This window comes from Mastomys coucha, unplaced genomic scaffold (assembly GCF_008632895.1).
Source record: "Mastomys coucha isolate ucsf_1 unplaced genomic scaffold, UCSF_Mcou_1 pScaffold22, whole genome shotgun sequence".
NCBI classification, from domain to species: Eukaryota; Metazoa; Chordata; class Mammalia; order Rodentia; family Muridae; genus Mastomys; species Mastomys coucha.
In genome coordinates, this window is record NW_022196905.1 from 90517906 (window position 1) to 90536665 (window position 18760).

General features: G+C 40.4%; 1 protein-coding gene across 1 annotated transcript in view; it reads left to right on the forward strand.

Annotated features, from left to right (window-relative positions):
- The window catches only part of Cfap299 (cilia and flagella associated protein 299), a 523430-nt gene that overhangs the window by 17371 nt on the left and 487299 nt on the right, over nt 1-18760 (forward strand). Inside the window, exon 2 of the mRNA XM_031336903.1 lies at nt 3510-3640. Within this exon, the coding sequence (XP_031192763.1) occupies nt 3510-3640 (131 nt within the window). The remainder of the gene's footprint in view (nt 1-3509; nt 3641-18760) is intronic.

An 18760-nucleotide genomic window follows, 5' to 3' on the forward strand; every position in this document is an offset into this window, starting at 1 on the left:
AAAAAAAAAAAAAAGAGGGGTAGTGAGAGATGGTTATGACCCACATTTACATGATATGAAACTGAAAAATTAAAGAATACATTAACCAAATCAAAGCATTAACATGCTAAAAGTAAAAAAATAAGACAAAATAAAATTAAGATTCCTGTAAAAACAGAAAAAACATTGAAGAGATTCTAAACCCACTTTAATAATTTGATAGACTATTTTTAAACACATATAGAATTCTCAGAGTTTAATTAATATTTGAGTTAGACACCTGATGACTATAGCTGCTATTGGTACTGTAGCCAATATAATGTAATGCCTCAATGTAAAGAAAATGCTCTACATATTTAGAAGGAGCTAGAATAGGATTATGGTTAAAATGCGATAAAGTTGGGTGAAATGTTATTAGAAAAAAAAAAACAAGTTTAACAAGCAAATAAGGGTTGAGCTAAAAACCAATCATTCACGAGCAATGGACAGTGTGATCTCAACAGAAGACATTATAAACAGAAGTGAACAGAGTCCAGAACTCTTGGAGGAAGCATTGTCAAACACCCTCATGTATGTGACAGCAGAGTTAACAAGAGCTAAAGGGGAAATATTTGAAAAAATTTTTTTCAAAAAAAGATTTATTTATTTTTGTATATGAGTACTCTATCTGCCTGTCCACCTGCATGCCGGAAGAGGGCATCAGATCCCGTTGTAGGTGACTGTTAGTCACCATGTGGTTGCTGGGAATTGAACTCAGGACCTCAGAAAGAGGTCCTGCACTCTTAACTGCTGAACCATTTCTCTAGCCCAAGATAGTCATTTAATTAGTACAATTATTAATGGAGAACATCAAGGACTTCATCAAACTCCAAGCTTAATAAACACAAAAGAAACACACAGGAAGGAATAGGTTCATGAAATCACTAGCAAATAATGAAGACAAGCCTCAAGTGCAGCCAAGACAACATCCTAGAGAAAAGAGTCAAACAAAGACAGGGATGACTGGACCATCTCAGATCCAGAGCACACCACCAAACAATAGAACGGTGTTTTCAAAGTGCTGAACGGTAAAGAAGCAAAGGGGACCCACACCATAGTCATTGTTACCCTTCATGGATGGCAGCAAACTGAAGACAGTGGAGTATGTATAATACCTGCACCCATAGAGTTGAGCAATACATACGATTGCTAATTTTTATTGTATTGTATATCTCATGGAAAGGCATCCAAGGTATGATATTGAATTTAAAGAATTGGGCACGAGAAGCTTTGCTCAACACAGTTGTAATTTTGTTCCTGGAAATCTAGGATGGCCATAAACATGGAAACCAAGAGCAAAGATTGGCAATCTATGCTCCTGAGTGTCTGTGACTGTGTCTGAGTGGCAAGGTCATCTGTGATTTACCATTTGAATGATGTGTTAGTCCAATGTCTTGAAGTTTTCTTCACCAATCATTTTATATTTGTAAAGAAGAAAGCTATAAAGAATCTAGGAGTAGCTGTTACATTGTGAAGTTTGTGGCTACATCACTTATGATATAGATAGATTTCTGAATCCTGAGCCAGAGGAGAAAAGAGAAATTCTATATAATTCAATATTACCTTTGAATTGTCATTCTGATATTTTTGTCTTTTTTGTTTTTGTTTTTATACCCATTTTATAGTTGGATGATATTCTTTCAGATAGTGGTAACAGGAAAACTGTTACGTCTTAAACGTAGTCATTAATAAGATTGGAGGGTAGGGAAAAGCCATGCCACAATTTTATAGCTAAGATTCCATTTTATCAACACCCCCCTCCCCCTGCCCCCAGTTATGGTTCCCTGGGATATCCCAGACCTGTGCTTCATTTGGTTGAATAGATCTGCCCTCTAGTGGCATGTACATAGATAGTAGAATCTTGCTACATGAGGCAACCGTGGTTAGCTTTTGTTTGATTCCAAGAGCTTTTACAAATGTATTGTAATATATATAAGCACTGCCAATTTCAGAAGTATGCAAGTGGATTTGTTTAAGCAGGTTTAGACACAAAGGCATGCAAAATTTAGAGAGAAAAGTAAATAAATAAATAAATAAATAAATAAAGGCCCTCAGCATGCAGGACTCTTCCTGTCGTGAGGACTAGATTCCTAGCGATCACAAGACATTTACAATGCCTTGGAGGATGCATTGCTCTTTCTGTTAAAGATTAATTCCACTAGGTGGAGGCATTTACTCAGTTTTGTGGTTCTCATTAACTAACCACAGCAACAGGGAAGTCTGTAGAGGCCTGATGCTCCTGTGCTCCGAGCTTTGCAGGGCCATGGCCTCGTGAGTGCATGTGTATCATCCTGTGGGGTTTGGGGTTTTAACAGGGTTCATGTGAAAGGTATTTAGTGGACAGAACCGATTAGTAATCTAGCATTTTTCACATACTTATTTGTTAGTCTTCTATTCATTACTGTTTAAAATATAATGTATGTTTTACTCTATTTATTCTGTTTTCATTCTATTTTAAATGTTTTCCATGTCATTAAGGTGATTATTGTTGATAAATAAATATTTTATTTAATAGTTTCATATTAGTAACATCATGTAAAACAATACCTCTTTAAGCCATCGAAAATAAGCACACATATTCTCTCTCTCTCTCTCTCTCTCTCTCTTTCTGTATATATGTATATATATACATATATATGTGTGTGTGTGTGTGTGTCTATACATATATATGACAATGTTTATGATACAATTCTTTTTTCCAAAGATTTACTTATTTATTTTTTGTATATGAGTACAATTATAGCTGTCTTCAGACACACCAGAAGAGGGCATCAGATCCCATTACAGATAGTTGTGACCCTCCATATGGTTGCTGGGAATTGAACTCAGGATCTCTGGAAGAGCAGTCAGGGCTCAACCACTTAGCCATCTCTCCAGCACATGATACAATTCTTAAATATGGCAGGCCTGAAATCCTTTTGGGGGGGGGAATCTGCCCTGTCAACCTTGGGCACCTTGAGGGTGTCTCGTTTTCTGCTTTTATTGGTACCATCATTATTCAGGAACAGTATCTTTTCAGTTAAGTAGGAAATTCATCTGCTCCTCTTTAGTTGCATTTGAAGTTGTACTGTTCTGGATCAGCTAATTGACTTAAGTCCCTCGGAAGCACTGGGCTGTCTGAATGCACCCCCTTCTCTTTGTGTGCAGTTGATTCTCTTTCTTGAATGCACACTAGTGTCTCTAATTATCTTGCTTTAAAGATACACTCTTAATTGTCTACTGCTGTTTGCATAAATTATTTAAAAAACAACAACAGATCTTTGTTCTCTGATCCCTTGGAGAAAATTTGGTGGTTGATGTTGTTTCTCTTCTCATCTTATATCTGTGGTTTAAAAAAGGACCAAATGTGACCAATTGTACTGTCAGGAGGCAGTTCTACAAATGTAGTAGCCCCAGTCTTCTTTCAAAGAAGGGGCACTTAGCTTAAACAATTGTTTTTGTATTCACTAAAACAATTCACCCACACATCTGTTGGTTGGTTTTTCCCTCAGGATGAGAGCCTGGCTCGCCAGTTGGTGGAGCTAGGCTACCGAGGGACAGGAGAAATCGTGAAAAGGGAAGATTTCGAAGCAAGAAAGGCAGCTATCGATATTGCAAGACAGGCTGAAAGAACACAGAAAAAGTAAGTGTCCATGTTCCACATCCAGGTGTTCTATCTAAGGTGTCCGAAGGAATCCAGCCTTCCTTGACTGTGATAGCCTGGATGTCCTGCAGGGAGCAGCAGGCTTGAGAGGCCCTAACCTTGCATTGAGAAGCAAAGGCACTGTCATCTGCTTGCAGTAATGCTGTGTGGGAGGACTTGAATCTGCTAATTTAAGAAATGCAAATACCAAAATACGGTCATCATGTCAGTCAAGCACATTATAAAGTAACTCACTAGTACCAGTTTTATGTATTTATACACGGAAAGTATGTGACATTTGCCTTAGAAGTCTTTGTCCTTTGGCATTGCTTGGATTCTTGAACTTTTCAAACACTGATTTATGTAAAGACAATAACTGTCACTGGCTTTTGTTAATATGACTACCATAAGGTAATATAAAGTTCATATTGAATAACATGTATTAGGATGGGTAATTAGAAAAAAAAAAGAAAAAAAAGTTCTTGGAATTACATATACGACCAAGAGAGCTACTGAGGATGGGTAATTAGGAAGTTGGGGGATAGCTCATTTGGTCAAGTGCTTGCTGTAAAGGTATGAAGAATTGCATTAGATCCTCAGAATCCTCATGAGCAACTTGCCATGTGCTGTGTGCTTGTAATACTAGTGCTGAGCCAATGGAGACAGGCTTGATCCCCAGACTCATTGGATAGTCAGCTTATCCTAATCCTTGAGCTCTAAACCCATGAGAGAACCAGGTGTATAGAACTGAGGAACAACACGTGGGCTTGCCCTCTGTCATCCACATGCATGTGTGCCAGTGCTCATGTGTGTATATAGGCTGAACTGCGTCAAACAGTTAAAAAGGGACTGATAAAACAACTGTCTATTTATTTTCAAAAAGTCCTTAAAATTTTAAGTGTTGAAGATGATAACTACTTAGAAAACACTGAATTCTTGAGTTTCTTATGGTTTGTGGTTTGTACTTTGTGTATTCCAACCTTCTAGGCTAATATCCACTTATTAGAGAATGCATACCATGTGTGTTCTTTTGTGATTGGGTTAGCTCACTCAGGATGATATTCTCCAGGTCCATCCATTTCCCCAAGAATTTCATAAATTCATTGTTCTTAATAGCTGAGTAGTACTCCATTGTGTAGATGTACCACATTTTCTGTATCCATTCCTCTGTTGAGGAACATCTGGGTTGTTTCCAGTTTCTGGCTATTATAAATAAGGCTGCTATGAACAAAGTGGAGCATGTGTCCTTATTTCATGTTGGAGCATCTGTGGATACTTTGTTCCTTCTTAAAAAGGGGACCAAAATACCCATGGAAGGAGTTGTAGAAACTAACTATGGAGCAGAGACTAAAGGAAGGACAATTCAGAGACTGCTCCACCTGGGAATCCTTCCTATGTTCAATCATCAAATCTAGATACTACTGTGGATGCCAGTGTAGTGGCTATTCCTGGTTGTCAACTTGACTATATCTGAAATGAACCACAATCCAAAATTAGAAGGCTCACCTGTGGCCCTAATCTGGAGGCTGAGAGATACAAGTTTCCGACCTGAATCTTGGCATGGAAATCTTGAGGTATAGTGGCTATGAATCCCAGAAGATTAAGATAGGAAGCTATGAGTTCAAGATCATCTGGGATTAAAGGTGTGGTGGCATAGTGGCTATGAATCCTAGAAGATTAAGACTGGAAGATCTACGTGTTCAAGGTTATCTGGGATTAAAGGTGTGGTGGCACACACCTTTAATCTGGGCCACACCTTTTGCTGGAGACCTATATAAGGACATTGGAAGAAGGAAGGCTCACTCTGCTTCGCCTGCTTGCCTACCTGCTTGCCTTGTGAGACTGAGCAACTGCTGGATCCTTGGACTTCCATTCACAGCTGCTGCCGACCACTGTTGGGAGTTGATTGTTGGGAGTTGGACTACAGACTATAAGTCATCAATAAATTCCTTTACTACATAGAGACCACCATAAGTTCTGTGACTCTAGAGAACCCTGACTAATACAGCCAGCAAGTGCTGGCAGACAGGAGCCTGAATAGCCGTCTCCTGAGAGGCTCTGACAGTGCCTGACTAATACAGAAGTAGAGGCTCACAACCATCCATTGGACTGAGTATAGGGTCCCCAATGAAGGAGCTAGAGAAAGGACCCAAGGAGCTGAAGGATTTGCAGCCCAGAGCTCAGAGCTCCCAGGGACTAAACCACCAACCAAAGAGTACACATGGTGGGACTAATGGCTCCAGCAGCATATGTATAGCAGATGATGGCCAAGTTGGTCATCAATGGGAGGAGAGGCTCTTGGCCCTGTGAAGGTTCTATGCCCCACTGTAGGGGAATGCCAGGGCCAGTAAGCAGGAGGGGATGGGGTGGTTAACAGGGGAAGGGATTTTGGATTTTTTATTTTATTTTATTTTATTTTATTTTATTTCATTTCTTTCTTTCTTTTTTTGAGAAGAACCTGGGACAGGAGATAATTGTAAATAAAAATGAAAAAAAGGAAACACTGAATTATTCTTAGACAAGTTCTTTTAAAAACATCTTTTAAAATTTCCCATATGCTCATAAATAATTGATTGGACCAGGAAGTGAATGGGTTCTGGGAAAGCATAGTTTCAGATGACTATTCTAGTGGTTACTGTGTTTTGGAACCACCTAATACTCAGTGATATTCAGCAGTATTTCACAGGCTGGAATCTGCAATTGCTTAGGCTGAATGCTTGTCTGAGCCAGGGTCTAAGGCTGAAGCCCTGTCAGTCAGCTTGTAGCTTGTGATTTTTTTTTGGATTATGGCCCTCGTTTCTTTGTCATTTGTCATTTGTCATCAGGAACAGGTTTTTGCCCCCAAAGGTAGTCCATATCCCTTTTCTTTTGTTCTCTTCCTTCAGCAAGAGTGGCTCACCCTTTAAATCTTCCCACTCTCGCCCGTGAGATCTTCTCTGATCTGGCAGGGGAAGTTCTCTCCTTTAGTGACTCCTGGATGACAGTAAGCCTAGCAGATGACCCAGGCCTAGCTAGATGATTGAGGATTATCTTCAGGTTTCAGAGTCCAACCTGCACCACATATGTAAGGTCCACTTTGGTCTGCGAGGTAACACATTCTTAGCAATAGAGAATGGTCATCCTTGAAGGAAACTTCTACCTATTACAGGAAATTCATACAGCCCTCAGTAACTTACACACAGTTGGCCACTCCAGCCTCTAGTCTTATAATTTGTAACTATGCAAGTTTTATATGTAGAGTTGAGTATGTCTTATAAAAGACATCAGAGAGATGGACAGAGACAGAGAATTTATTTACATTTATATGTCTTTTTATAAGATATAAAAGTATTTCATATTGGGAAGTGTTGGTCATGTTTAAAGTTTAAATTCTGTGCATGTCACATGTCCATTTTGTGTTTGACCATCAAAGTGGATTTTATCTATGTGACGGTCTCTTTAACTGTCTGGAGCTGGAAGTCATCAGGGTACTCAAGTGCCAGTCTGGGAAGGTGGAGGCTAGTCCCCACCCAGAGCTTCTAGGAAAGGAAGGCCCTTTCATCTGTGATCTCTTCTGGTTGTCTTTGTTATGGATGTGTCCCATATGTTGCCTTCTGTCCCACGTGTTGCTCTTTTCCCTGCAAAATCTACTCTAGTGTTGTTGACAGCAGGCCAGCAGAGGGCACCCGAGAGCCAGGAATATTTGCTTAAGATAACTTGGACGTACACTTGAGGCTCTGTTGACTGCAAACTATACCAAGTTAGAGATCAGATACAGTATGCTCAGGTCTCTAACCTGCAGATGAGATGCCCCAACCTGTCACAGTTCTCCTGGCTTAGCAATTGTACAATGGCCATTTGTAGACGTGCTGGAGTATTTCATTTATAATAATTCTTCATAGGAAAAAAGAAACTGGAGAGATAGAAGTTAAATAAAATGGGAAGGGATTTTTTTTTGTGAGGGGAGACACAGAAGAAGGAATAATTTGAAAGAGAATTTTGAGTGTTTAATCATGTGCAAATATTCATAGATGCACTAGGCACTACGCCCGGTTCTGGGACTACAGTAGAGTCCATTACTGCTCTCGAGGAGTTTGAAGACTAGGTGAGTAAAATTAAATCATTGGTTGGAATGGAAAATGGAAAACAGCTTGGCAATTTTTCAAAAAAATTAAACAGATTCTTACCATATGTCCCAGCAATTTTACTCCTAAGATTATCCCCAAGGGAACTGAAAACACGGGCAGGTAAGTACTCATACATGAACACCGAAAGCCACGTTATTCATAGTCGCTTCAAAGGGGGGGACAATCCAAATGCCTAATAACTGATAAATGGCTAAAAATGTGTCACAGAAGTACACCTGGACATTATTCAGTTATAAAAATGTAATGTGCTTTCCTGTGCTCTAGCACAGATAAACCATGAAATCAAAAGGGCCAACGCAAGGACCTGCACACAGTCGCCCGCTGTGCTCTGAGCAAGGCGGCCTTACAGGCTTGAACATTTGGATATTGGTTCCCAGGTGGGGGCGCTCTATGTGGAGGCTTAGGAATTGTGGCCTTGTTGGAGGAGTGGCACTGGGCGTGGGTTCTAATGCTGCCATCAAAGCTGCAAGCATGCCCATATCCTCTCATAGCTATTATTATTGTTGTTATTATTATTGTTTTTATTATTGCTGTTATTACTATTTCCCATGTCTACTCTCTCATACAGCTTCTGTCTTAATAAGCACTGAAAAGTATATACTTGTATACTTGTAGTCCTAGCTATGCAGAAGACAGAGGCAGAAGGGTAGTTTAAGCCCACAAGCCTGAGAATGACCTGGGTAGTATAATGTAACCCAATCTCAAAACAAGAACTAGAGCCAGCAACCTAGCTCAGTAAGTAAGGGCACTTACCAGCAAGACTGACTACATGACACAATCTGTAAGACCCACATAGTAGAATGAAGAACTGACTTCTCTAAGTTATCCTCTGACTTTGATTCAAGGGCTCTGGCATGTACCCTTCCACTACACTGTAAATACAAGAAATGTACTAAGAATTAGCCCTCCCCTCCCTCAGTACTAGGGAACTATCTTCCTGTGACAGACAGGTTAGCTTCTGGTTATTTATAAACCACTGCAATGGTTTAAAATGATTTTCAAAACTGAAAATGTGTAACTAATAAATGTTGCTAGGTGTGTGGTACACAATGTTAATTCAGACCTTCGGAAAGTAAGACTTCCACCCTTTCTACTTCACTTTCGGTGTCCTGATTGCTGTTCATAACCTGAGCCCTCAGCTCACTGCTCCTGTCTGCAAACCTTCAGGTCTGCCATCATGGACTCTGTCTGGAATGTGAGCCCAAAGAAACCCTTGCTTTGGTCATAGTGTTTTCTCACAGCGATAGAAAAGCAACAAGGACAACTATAAATTGTATAATTTAACTTATGGAAGATGCCCAGAATAGGTGAATCCATGAAACAAGTAGATCCCATAGTCATCAGAATTGCAGGTGCCTGCTTATGTAGTGAGCTGCTGTTTGTGGAGGATAAAATACACACATAGGAACTACAATGCTTGCATTATTTTGAAATACATTCAAAGCTACTGAGTCCTGTGCCTACAAACTGAATGCCTACATAGTATTATTTAATTTTAACTTTATGTATGTGAGTGTTTTGACTGTATACTATGTGCATACCTGGCCCTCATGGAGGCCAGAAGAAGGTGTTAGGACCTCTGTAACTGAAGTGACAGATTGCAGACGTTGGGAAGGTACCAGGGCTTTTAACCACCAATCTATCCCTCTAGGCCAGTTATGATACACATTTATACCAATAAAAAGATAATTATGAAACTACCATATGACCCAGCTCTATCCCTTCTGGGCATATGACCAAAGACTTTATTATGCCACAGAGGCACCTGCATATCCATATCACAGTAGACAGGGAATGGAATCAGCATAGCTGTCCATGAAATACCGAATGGGAGATACAAATGTGATACATATATACAACAGAATTCTGTTCATGTGTAAGGAAGAATGAAATAAAAACTTTCAGGTGAATGGATGAAACTGGAAACATGATTATATAGAGTGATGCAACCCAGCTCCAGAAGAATCACATTACAGAAGAGATCTTAACTCACTCTTCGGTTCTCTTTACTGAACTCCAGGGCATTCCTGGAAGCCACGGAACTGGGAAGGGGACAGAACTATCTTCAAGAGGGCAGGCAGTGGACCATAGGTGAAAGAAATATAGAGAAGGAAATATGGTGGTTGAAAGCAGGGAAGGCATGAGAGGGTGTGGACTAAGGGGTATCGGGAAACCAAAAGGGAATGGAAATCTCATATCCCTTACCCTCCTCCACAAAACACAAAAGAGGTGGAAAGGAGTTACCTACATGGTCAGAGAACACTGATCCTAGAAATCATGTATTACTAGACAATACAGGCATTGGTCAGGGATCCAGAGGCCCCCATATAAGCTCTCTTCTTATATTATTGAGACAGACTGATCTCTTGTATAGTAGAAATTATTTCACCTCAACCTAGGGTTTCTACCCCACCTTTATACCATTTAGTTCCCAGATTAAAAAAACAGACTCAAACTTTATATTTACAATAAGCCTTAATCAGCACAAGAGCTGGGCAAATACTACTTTCTATGTTCTTGAGATCTGCTTCCTATTGATAACCCTGGGTTATTACTCACTATGCTTCATCTGGGCTACTGTTAACTCCAGTTGGCCAGCCCACAGGGACACCTTCTCTTCACTCCTAATCCATGGTGGCTTCTCCTTATTGTTCCTGTCTTTTTCTTCCCTCCTCAAGGTTTCTCTCTGAAACCTAAACCCCACTATGTCTCTTCTGCCCAGCTATTAGCTCTCAGCACCATTGTTATTTACCAATCAGAAATAACTTGGGGGCAGCATCACAGGGGCTACGTGCAGGCCTTAGGGTCCTGCATTTAGCATTACAATAGACAGTAAAAGACAAAGTCTCAACATACCTGAGTGGTGGAGTGGTAGTAGAGACACGTACCATCATGCCTTGCATTTTCATTACATTTATTTATTTGTGTGTGTGTGTGTGTGTGTGTGTGTGTATAACCACTGTGCACATGTGCTATTACACATGTGTGGAGATCAGAGGACCACTTGTAGGTGTTGGCTCTCTTCTTCCATCAGATGGCCACAGGGATTGAACTCAGATCCCCTGGCTTGCTATCAAGTGTGTTATACACTGAGCTGTCTCGCCACTCCTCAAGTAAACTTGTAATTAAATTTTAATCCCTATATTTAGATTGATTTTCCAAATTTACACTACTATGGATTTTTCAACTTTATTTACTGTCTTTTCAACTTTATTTATTGTCCTGTGAATATTGAGATTTGTAAATACACAGACAGATGGTGGATATAGTTATGACATTCTTCATTTGTGAAAAACGAGACAGTAGACCAATGTAAGTGTATTTTGTGTGATGTAATGTTAAGCACTGGTCATATTATAGATATGGTTTGCTGATGTGCCAAACTAGAGAATTCTGTACATGTTTTAATTTGTTTTTTGCTCATGGCCATTGTTGGGCTCCGCTGCACTGGGCGGTGGGGGAATAAAGGGAGTGGGAGGGTAACCCGCATCCTGCCAGAGCTCGGGAGCACTGGCAGGGCAGACTCCGCCAGGTGGGCATCTGGCTGTGGGAAGCCACTACCCCAGTTCATGGGGGTGGAAAGGGTGTAGTCCGGTGGGTTCTCAGTCTTGGGCATCCCAGACGCTGCTGGATATCATGGGAGAGCTGAGAATGAGGTGGGGCCCAGGGGCAGCTCTGTCAGCCCCGGGGCCAAAGGGAGAAAGGGGCAGGGAGAAAAGGGGGCACCCAGTGGTTCCTGAGCAGGTGAGAGTCCTTGGTCCAGTCTTGGCTGGAAATGCTGCCGGATGATGGCCTTTCTGCAGGAGATTAGACTCTGCTCTTTAGGGGAAGACCTAAGCCATTTTTCTAGCATGGCAAGTCTAGATGAAATGAGGCAGTCCATAGTTTTTAGGCTTTATTGTAAGAGAGAGAGAGAGAGAGAGAGAGAGAGAGAGAGAGAGAGAGAGAGAGAGAGAGAGAGAGAGAGAAAGAGAGAGAGAGAAAGTAGAGACTGGCCATGGCCACGTGGAGAGAGGGGAGAAAGGCGGAGGAGAAGGAGGGCGAGAGGTGAGAGTAAGAGCAAGAAGTTAAGAGAGAGGAGGGGCCAAGCAGCCCCTTTTATAGTGGGTTGAGCTACCTTGCTGTTCCCAGGGAATTGTGGGGCGGAGCATACCTGGCTGTGGTCAGTTGACTCCGGTGGAGTCCAGCCAGAATACTGGGAGCTCGGGGCATTGTCTACATGATGGATAGATAGCCACAGGATAATGAAGTGAGGGCTCGTGGTGTCAGCAGCTTGATGTCTGGGGGTGTAGCTTACTGTTCTATCCCTTGTAGAATTTTCTACTGGGTCTCTGGAGTAAGCCTCGCTCAACCAGAACACAAACTGCCTTTCATGGTCCAACAGGCCATGTCGGTGGTTGTAAATACTATTTTCTCTGTTTTGGAGATGGAAACCTAAACACATGGAGTTTATGGAGTTTATACTAAGAGAGGCCAGAAGCAAGATGAAAGCTCACAGCAGCTGGTGACACAGCCTGAATTCTTAACAAATACACTCTTTTGCTTCCAATACTAAAATGCGATGTTAAATGCTACAGCTTCAGAATGTGGGCTCCTCCTTAGACATAATTCCACTAGTCGAAGTTATTAAGTCACAGGACCAAGCCAATGTTTGTTTGAGTTGTAGGCATTGAGTCTCTCCTCATGACACTGTCTCTGGAGAGGATGGGATGGAATGCAAGTTTATCCTCTGAGAATCTAAGTAACCAGATAATTCACTCTACCTAGCAGATGGGACAATGGGGTTTTGATGACTAAGCATCCATGACCTTAGCGTGCTTACTTTCAACACTATTAGATCAGTTTTGAAAAGGTGCAGGTGTGTTTTGGTAGCTTTCTCTCTAAGAAGTGAATTTGTAACATTAGCAAAAATGTTTTTGCACCTGGAATTGGACAGTGATAACAAACTTTCTCATGCTAAGAATAAATCAGGACTAACATTTAGTTCTTTTTTTCTGTAATTGAAAAATATTTGAATTATAAATAGTTTTGGAAAAACCCACAGCAATAAATAAATAAAATTTGTTTACATAGGTGCTGTAAAACCATTTCCTTTAAAGGAGATTGCTTCTTGTGAGGAGTTAATGATCTTCAAAAAAAACCTAGAATATAGGAAGTTATTTTTTCGTAGATTCCATGAGTTAAAGTGATTCTGGTCTTATAACCTTTCTCTTTATTCCCACACTACTAATTGCCAGTTCTGGTTTTGTTCCTCTGGGCCATAAACCTCATCCTGAAGCAGACTCTTTAAGCTATCTTTCTGCCTCCGGCAATACTATGTCTGGAACCTGGTTTTTGTTTTGATCCCTGTGTAGGGGCTCTCGGTAAAGGTCTTCCCAGACTGTCTATCTGAACTTTGTCCTTCTGGATTGAGTTCAGTTGAGCTCTTGCCAACTGCTGTAACTTTCCCTGACCTTTCCTTAGCTATGTCATGCCTTGATCCTCAACTATAGATGGGCTCTGTATGAGCAGCCATCTTCTGTCCTTCATCACTGTCCAACCGAAGCAGTCATCACACCAGAGAAATATTCGGTCATGGTTGAATAAATGACTATTCAGGTGCAAGATGGCAGTTGATGCATGTATAAAATATATGTTTTAAAAATGTAATTTCTGATCCAGGTCGTGGTGGCATACACCTTTAATCCCAGCACTTGGGAGGCAAAGGTAAGCAGATCTCTGTGAGTTCAAGGCCAGCCTGGACTACAGAGCAAGTTCCAGGACAGGAAGGGCTACACAAAGAAACCTTTTCATGAAACAACAACAAAAACAAAAATGTAATTTCAGTTGCTATTTTCATGCTCCTTTGTGAGATTACTGAGCTATTGGTTTTTATATACACATGCAAAGATTTTATTTGTGTTTATCCTAGGCATCTAAAATGTTATTTTTAAAGAATTCATCTTTTAAATATTTTTTTTAAGAATTTCATTCACGAGTAATATTTTTACATCATTTCCACCATTCTGTCTCCCCTCCAAATCCTCTTGTGTCCTCCTCACAGATTCTTGATTGTGTGACCTCGTCTTTAACCTTTGTTGATAGTCATACGTATAAATTAGTGTTACCTATTAGTACATGTCGTTCAGGGCTGACTCTTTCTCTCATCAGTTAACTACCTGTAGACTTTCATCTAGACTTGGGTCATTAGGTCCCCTCATGTCACTGTGAAGGTCTTCTCAGGCATCTGGACGTGGGGCATTAGATCACTCGTGTCACTGTGAAGGTCTTCTCAGGCAGTCATAGTTTTGAGGTTTCATGGCAGCAACACATGTTTCTGTAGTGAGTTCTTAACTCCTTTGAGTGTCTGCCAAGAGTGGAATAGTTGGGTCACATGGTTGGTCTATTTCTAGCCATTGAGGAGCCTCCATACTGATTGGCATGGTGGCTGCACCAGGTTGCACCTTCTTCAGCCATGAATAAATGGTAATCTTTCATGACATACATGCTAACACAGCATATGTCTTGTTTTTCTTTTTCCTTTTCTCTTTTTGGTGTTTTGCCACTTTAACTTGGATGAAATGAAATCTCAAAATAGTTTTAATTTTGCATTTCATGAGAGCTAATGACATTGAAAATATTTTTTAAAAATGTATTCCATTACTTGAGAACTCTCTGCTTATTTCCAACTTCCATACCCTATTTTAAAATTGTGCTGTTTTCTTCATTTTTTTTTTAGTTCTTTGTATATTCTAGATACCTACCCTCCTACCCTCTGCCACATGTATAGGCAGTAAATAATTTTTTACATTTTGTATGCTGCTTCTTCACTGTCTTTTACTGTATAGATGTTTGTTCATTTGTTTTTTCTTTGTTTGTTTGTTTGGTCCATTTTTATCAATGTTTGGTTTTAACACCTGAATTAAAAGGGTAGTGATATAAATCTTTTCCCTTGCCTATATATTCAAATGTCTTGCCCACTTTCTTCTCTCTCAGGGGTCAGGGCATCAGGGCTAATGCTGAGGTCCTTGATCCATTTGGAGTTGCCTCTTTGTGTAGGGCGAGAGATAAGTGACTTTTATTCTTCTACACGCAGTTGACTGGGACTATTTGGTGATGAGGACTTTTCTCCAGTGAGTGTTTTGGTTATGTTTGTCAGGAATCAGGTATCTACTGGGCTGTGAACTTAAATTGTCCTCATTTCTATGTCATTGATCAAGATGTCTTGTTTCTATGACAGTATCATGCTGGTTTTATCCCAATAGCTCTGTAATATAACTTAATGTTAGAAATGGTGACACTTCCAGAAATTCTGCTATTGTTCAGGCTTATTCTTGTCATTGTGTGTGTGTGTGCGTGTGTGTGTGTGTGTGTGTGTGTGTGTGTGTGTGTGTATGAATGTATGTATTTCTATATAAAATTTAAGATTACTTTAAAAGTTTATGTAATGAATTGACTTGGAATTTTGGTGGTGTCTTAGGTTTCCATTGCTGTGAAGAGAAATCATGACAAAAGCAACTCTTAAAATGAACAACATTTAATTGGGGCTAGCTTACAGGTTCAGAGGTTCAGTCTATTATCATCATGTCAGGAAGCATGGCAGTTGGAGGAGCTGACTACACCTTCATCCAAAGGTAACCAAGAAGACACTGCCTTCAGGCAGCTAGGAGGATGGGCTCAAAGCCCACCCACCCCACAGTGGCACACTTCCTCCAACAAGGCGGCACCTCCTAAAAGTGCCACTTCCTGGGACAAGCATATTGAAAACTTCACATTCCACTGCCTGGCCTTGTGGAATGTGTCACAACACAAGAGTCAATGGTGGCCATACCTAGACATAGCATAGTGCAAAATCCATTTAGTCCAACTTCAAAAGTCCCATAGTCTATAACATTATCAACAATGTAACAATGTTAAAAGTCCAAAGTTCAGTCTCTTCTGAGATTTATGTAATCTCTTAAGTATAATCCCTTAAGAAATCAAATCAAAACTCTGATTTGTCCAATGTCAAAGCGCTCTTTAGATCTCCAACTCCTTTTATCCCTTTGACTGCTATTGGCAGATCTGGCATTCACCACCAACAAACTTCATTCCCTTGAGCTGGTTCCACTCCCTGTTAGCAGCTTTCCTTGGAGGTGTCCCATGTCTCTGACATCTCTAACATCTTGTGGTATCTAAGACAACTTCAACTTTATAGCTTCTTGTTTCAATGCCTGGGATCCACAGATGATATTCTAGGGTCCTCAAAAGAGCTTGGGTCACTTTCCAGCACTGCCTTCAGTAACACTCTGGTTACAGAGTGTAACTCTGGCTAAAAGTGTATACTACCATGTCTGGGCCTTAGTTTTTCTTTATCTATAACTTGCTCTGTTTCAAGTGGGCCTTGAACTCATATATCTCTTGCCTCTATCTCCTGGGATTAAAGGCATGTATCATCATGCCTAGGCCTAAGCTTTTCATGGATGCTGTGCCTCAAGATCCAGATCAAAAGCCTGTGTCCTCCATTTCTGGGTTGTAGTTCATTCCAGATTAAAGGTCCAAATAAAATCAATAACCAATAAATAATAATGGTTTTATTAGTTAACATCATATAAGTATTCCTGTTCAATGGCAAATGCAAACAATAAGGAAGCAATAAAATGGGTGGGATCTTGCCCTGAGATCATCACTCACTTAATCTGTTTATATCTTTAAACACAGGATTCAACTCCATTTCACTTCCTAGTATCCCTTTACTACTTGAGCCATACATTTTGTATTTTTCCTTTATGAGTTTGTTATGCTTGATCAAAATGCTCTTCATGAGAGTAACCTAGAGGATGCCTAGAGGATGTCCATACTGGGCTCTTCTGAGACATCCTTTGTCAATGCAATTTATTTTATTCTCTTCACCTTAGCATCAGGTAGACACTTCAGATAAGAGCAAAAAGCAGTCACATTCTTCAGAAAAATATCATAGAACAGTCCCTAGGCCACATACTAACATTTCTCCTCTGAAAACTCTTGAGCAGGCCCCTACAGTTCAAATCACCATCAGTAATGTCTTCCATATTCCTACTGGGATGGCTGATTAAATCCCACTTAAATTCTACTGCTTTTGGACTCCAAAGTCCCCAAGTCCACAATCCCCCAAACAAAAACATGGTCAGGCCTATCATAGTTAGGGTTTCCATTGCTGCGACGAGACACCATGACCAAGGCAACTCTTATAAACGACAAATTTAATAGGGACTGGCTCACAGGTTCAGAAGTTCAGTCCATTGTCATTATGGCATAAAGTATGGCATCATCTAGGCAGGGATGATGCTGCAGGATCTGAGACTTCTACATCTTCATTTATAGGTAACTGGGAAAAGACTGTCTTGAGGCAGCTAGGAAAAGGATCTCAAAACCCACCCCTACAGTGACACGTTTCCTCCTACAAGGCCGCACGTACTCTAATAAGGTACACCTCCTAATATTGCCACTCTCTGGGCCAAGCATATTCAAACCATCACCAATAGGAACTGCATTGAATCTGTTGATGGCATTTTGTTGATGAACTTTCTTATAGTATTAATCTTTCCATTCCATGAGTATGGTATCATCTTCAATTTCTTTTTCTCCAGGGTCTTAACATTTTCATTGTAGAAAGCTTTCAATTACTTGGTTGAATTTATTCCAAGACTTTTTTTGAGGCTATTGTGAATGAGAATTTGCTTTAACTTTGTTGTTTGGCCATTTTCAAAGTAGTTTTCCACGGAGCTCTTTATTTCAATTCCTTATTGTAGAGGAATTTTGTTTCTTTAAGTCATAAAGACTTCAGGTAGCTTCTGTTAGTTGGCAGTTATTTGCTACGCACACTCGTCTACTCCAGTCACATCCAAAATATCGGGGATAAAATCCTGATTAAAGTATAAGAGGCAATAAGAATCCAAAAGGATTCTGTGCCTCCTGGATTTCTCTCAGTCGCTGGTATCCCCTAACTCAGACGTGTTCCAGATTAGTCTTTCCAATCATCAACACACCTTCATAATTAGGCATAAAGGTACCCCAAGTAATGATTCTTAAATGGCTAAGATTGGGCATTGTTTTCTGGCCAGCACAATGTTTCCAACTATCCTAGTTTAATACCAAGCTGTCCATAGCTTACAATTTCTCTCAAAGTATCTTCCTCGCCAGAGCTAGCAACAGAGGTTGAGTACATTCCTTAGGGCAATAGATAATTTACAATAGTTAGAAATGTTTTACATACTAGAGAGTAATGAAGGGTTTCCCTCACTCAAGGACATTAGCTAAAAGTGTTAAGTCAGAACTCCCCACTGCTTGCCCCCAGCTAGACCCAGAGAATTAGTAGGAAATGCTAGATTGAAACCTCCTGGTCATTGCCTCCAGCAGAATCAGAGAATTAGCCTAGGAATATCAAAATGCCTCAACAGGGAGAGTTCCACTCCTCTTCCTCCTGCTTCACACCTAGCTACCAGACCCTGCTGACCTTGATGTGCGGTCACTTGCCTATGTGGCTCTTGACATCTGCCCTGCTTGCTGTATGGTATTTAAGCCTGAATCTCACCTTGCACAAATACATTCAGATTTACCACATCCTTGTGTCTCGAGTCTGTTTGTCATCCGTTGACTTATTGCCCACCTGACCAGAATTCTCATCCCATGGAAATTGGGGTCCCCTCAATGAACCCGGTCCGCGGCAGTTATTGTTCTGTTTTGAGGTTTATTCCACAGTTAGACAATAGTGACGATACTGTCCTGAGGTCATTCAGTATTTTTGTGCAAGGTGCATGTTTCTATCGCTTGTGTGAAGAACAGAAAACCAAACTGGCCTCTTCCTTCCACTTAGAACTGTTTAGTGCCTTTTGCGGGTATTGTTAGCCATTGAAGACAGCCAGAAGGGGCTCTTGTGAAAAGGACAAAAAAAGATAAGAAAGTTCTGTACTTTAGAAAGTAATGACTTTCTATTTTTTTTTATTTTAGATATTTTCTTTATTTACATGTAAATTTCTCCTTTCCCAGTTTCCCC